This window comes from Oryx dammah, unplaced genomic scaffold (genome assembly GCF_014754425.2).
Source record: "Oryx dammah isolate SB20612 unplaced genomic scaffold, SCBI_Odam_1.1 HiC_scaffold_29, whole genome shotgun sequence".
NCBI classification, from domain to species: Eukaryota; Metazoa; Chordata; class Mammalia; order Artiodactyla; family Bovidae; genus Oryx; species Oryx dammah.
In genome coordinates, this window is record NW_024070213.1 from 59,974,986 (window position 1) to 59,978,791 (window position 3,806).

The 3,806-nt window shown below is 50.3% G+C and overlaps 1 protein-coding gene across 1 annotated transcript; it reads left to right on the forward strand.

Moving 5' to 3' along the window:
* Positions 1-1,377: 1,377 nt before the first annotated feature.
* LOC120857403 (olfactory receptor 10P1) lies at positions 1,378-2,316 on the forward strand. Its single transcript, XM_040232842.1, has one exon. The coding sequence runs from the start codon at positions 1,378-1,380 to the stop codon at positions 2,314-2,316; it is 939 nt and encodes a 312-aa protein (XP_040088776.1).
* The last annotated feature ends 1,490 nt before the right edge of the window (positions 2,317-3,806 follow it).

The window sequence follows — 3,806 nt, forward strand, 5'->3', positions numbered from 1 at the left end:
TTATTTTATATTGGAGTACAGTCAGTTAACAATGTTGTGATAGTTTCAGGTAGACAACAAAGGGACTCAGCCATACATATGCATGTATTAAGGCCATTTTCAATCCTGAAATTCCATTAGTATTTATTTCGGATCAGGAGGAGCAGAGAAGCAGCCATAGGCAGGGAGAACTTGAGTTGAGCTTGAAGGATTAATGGGATTTTAATAGAATGCATAGAAACATTTCCTGCAGGAGGCATTGTCTATGGAAATGCATTGAGGCCTGGAGAACAGAGTATGGACAGCTGGAATGGAAGATCACAGGGCCCAGCTAAGAGGAGAGCAAAGTACAACATGCAACATGGCCTGTGGTTGCCCCACTCCCCTCACAAAGCAAGTGCCAGAAGCTGACAATCTATGAAAAGGATTCTACAGTATCCCAAGGTGGTGAGTGGTGGTGGCGGTGGTGGTGGTGGTTTAGTTGCTAAGTAGTGTGCAACTCTTGTGACCCTATGGATTGTAGCCCTCCAGGCTCCTCTGTCCATGGGTATTTCTCAGATAAAATTACTGGAGTGGGTTGCCATTTCCTTCTCCAGCAGATCTTCCCGCCCCAGGGATTGAACCTACGTCTCCTGCACTGCAGATTGACTCTACTGCTGAGGCACCAGGGAAGCCTACAGAATCCCAAAGTAGGATACAATGGGGCAATATTACCACACACACAGTCACATCATTGCCTGACATTCTAAATCCACAGCCCACCATGGTGATCATTAGACATAGGCCTGGGACAGTCCCTGACTGAGTCCACTGTTGGGGGGCTGCATAGTTTCTTTCAGGCTGGGATTTCAGTCCAAGGAATACAAAGAGAACTAGGACATAGCAACTGATCCAACCCTACTCTGAAGAAAGACCCAGTGCACACCTGGGGTCAGGCCCCACACCCAGAACCCACAGCACAGGGAAAAGTGGGAAATACATGGAATCTGGAGTCAGGAGGCCTAGATTCAAGTCCATGCCAGCCATATAGCCTCCGACAAATTATTTGACCCCTCTGAGATCCATGTGCATGCTAACTCACTTCAATCATGTCTGACTCTTTGCGACCCTATGAACCATAGCTTGCCAGACTCCTCTTCACTGGGATTCTCCAGACAAGAATGCTGAGCTGGGTTGCTGTGCCCTCCTCCAGGGAATCTTCCCAAACCAGGAATTGAAGCCCCAGTCTCTTATGCTTCCTGCAATGGCTGATGGATCATCCATAAAGTGCAGACCCTAACTCTCTCAGTTGATTCAAGAGGGACTGTATGAAAAGTGTTTTACTAAATTACATAAAGGCCAATTGTTTCTATATTAATATCTCTTTTTCAGTTGTGCCATAGGCTCCAACCTGAACTTATGGCCAAAGAAAATCAGACTCTGCCTGAATTCCTCCTTCTGGGATTCTCCGATCTCAGGGCTCTGCAAGGCCCCCTGTTCTGGGGGGCATTGCTGGTCTACCTGGTGACCTTGCTGGGTAACTCTCTGATCATCCTCCTCACACGGGCCAGCCCCACCCTACACTCTCCCATGTACTTCTTCCTGCGCCACCTCTCCCTGGTGGAGCTACTCTACACCACCGACATTGTGCCCAGGACACTGGCCGACCTGGCCTTCCCGCACCCCCGTGCCATCTCCTTCTGGGGCTGTGCAGCCCAGATGTATGTCTTCATTGTCCTGGGCATCTCAGAGTGCTGCCTGCTCACAGCCATGGCCTATGACCGCTACGCTGCCATCTGCCAGCCCCTGCACTACTCCACCCTCATGAGCTGGCGAGCCTGCATGGCCATGGTGGGCCTCTCCTGGCTCATGGGCATCGTCACAGCCACCACCCATTCCTCCCTCATTTTCACCCTGCCTTTCCCCAGCCGCCCAGTCATCCCACACTTCCTCTGCGACATTCTGCCAGTACTGAGATTGGCAAGTGCTGGGAAGCACAGGAGCGAGGTCTCTGTGATGATGGCCACCGTGGTCTTCATCATGGTCCCCTTCTCTCTGATTGTCACTTCTTATGCCCGCATCCTGAGTGCCATCCTGGCAATGGCCTCCACCCTGAGCCGCCGAAAGGTCTTCTCCACTTGTACTTCCCACCTGCTCGTGGTCTTCCTCTTCTTTGGAACGGCCAGCATCACCTACATCCGGCCCCAGGCAGGCTCCTCTGTCACCATGGACCGCATCCTCAGCCTCTTCTACACGGTCATCACACCCATGCTGAACCCCATCATCTATACCCTTCGGAACAAGGAGGTGACAAGAGCCCTGTGGCATGTGGTGAAGAGGCAGGTCCCCTCACCCTGAAAAGACTCAAGGGTTGTCTGCTCACTCACTCACTGCTGCTCCTCCCAGCCCCCAGATGCTAATTTAAAACCCAGCCGACCAGAAACCATGTATGGCGGGGGTGGGGGGGTGGATGTGTGTGATCACACTCAGTCACTCAGTCATGTCCAACTCTTCACAACCCCATGGACTGTAGCCCGCCAGGCTCATCTGTCCATGGAATTTTCCAGTCAAGAATACTATAGTGGGTTGCCATTTCCTCCTCCAGGAGATCTTCCCAACCCAAGGATCGAATTCACGGCTCTTGTGTCTCCTTAATCAGCAGACGGGTTCTTTACCACTGCACCACCTGAAAAGCCCCATGCAGCATCTCAGAGGGATTAGGCTTCCTGGCAGAAAGGGTTGACATTAAACCAGAGAGAAATTGTGAACTTACCTTCTCTCCCAGACTCACTCTCAAAGAATGAGTTATGAGGGCAAGTCAGAATGGGAAGGAATACTGCCTATGGGGAAGAATACTGAACATCTTCTAGGTTGTTCTGAATCCCTGAACAAGGTGATTGTCATGGCTACACCAGTCATCAGAGGTCCATGTCAGTCATGAAGGCACATGTCTATGAACGTGACATCCAACTAAGTGATCCACCTAGAGGCCATGGAGTTTACCTTGCCCTTCATCTCCTTTCTCCCAGAAACACACTGCAATCTTATGCCCTGGGTGCCTTTTAGAAGAGAGGGAACTGTTATCCCCTCAAAATATTCCACATGAATGTTCCTTCCTGCCTGTCCCAATCCTTGATTTCTGACATCATCCTTAACTGATGATAAGATGTCCAACTGTCAAGAGCATCTCCCCATTGTCCCCTGTTCTTCTCCCAACCTGTACCATCAGCTTGATTCCAGACCTCCTTCGTATGCCTCTCAGACCATATGAAGCCCTGAGGCCATGCTGGATGGGAATTGGAAAGTGGGCACTTAACAGTCAATGTGGCCGTCCAGCATTGGACCCTCCTTCATTGTTAGAAGAATCCTTCACTTTAGAAGTCTGGCAGGGAGAAAAACTACCTCCTTCTGAGAGCTGAGAATAGTTCTTAACCCCCCACCCAGGCACATGACCCGTTTCCACCAATTGGAGGCACCATTGCCTAACTTTGACCAAGGCTCCAGTGCCTGCAAAAGGCAGAGAGCAGCCCCTCTCTCTGACAACAGCAAAGAATTCTGCAGCTGAAGAAGCAAGTTGCTGCTGTAGAAGTGGCATCTGGTCTCTCATGACAACATCAATTGTTTCCTCAACTGACCAGCTCATGTTTGGGAGTTACTCCTGGTTAAAGATTGATTTATTCTTCGGAGGTGTTTCTAGAAGGCTTCCTGGAATAAGTGACTTGATGTAGTGTTTCCAACCTTCCTCACATCATGGCACACATAGAAAGTGCTCATATTCAGGGCAAACTGAAGGGGATTTGGAGGCATCTAGAAAGGACTTGCCCTTGGAGGGGGGCATGGCAACCCAC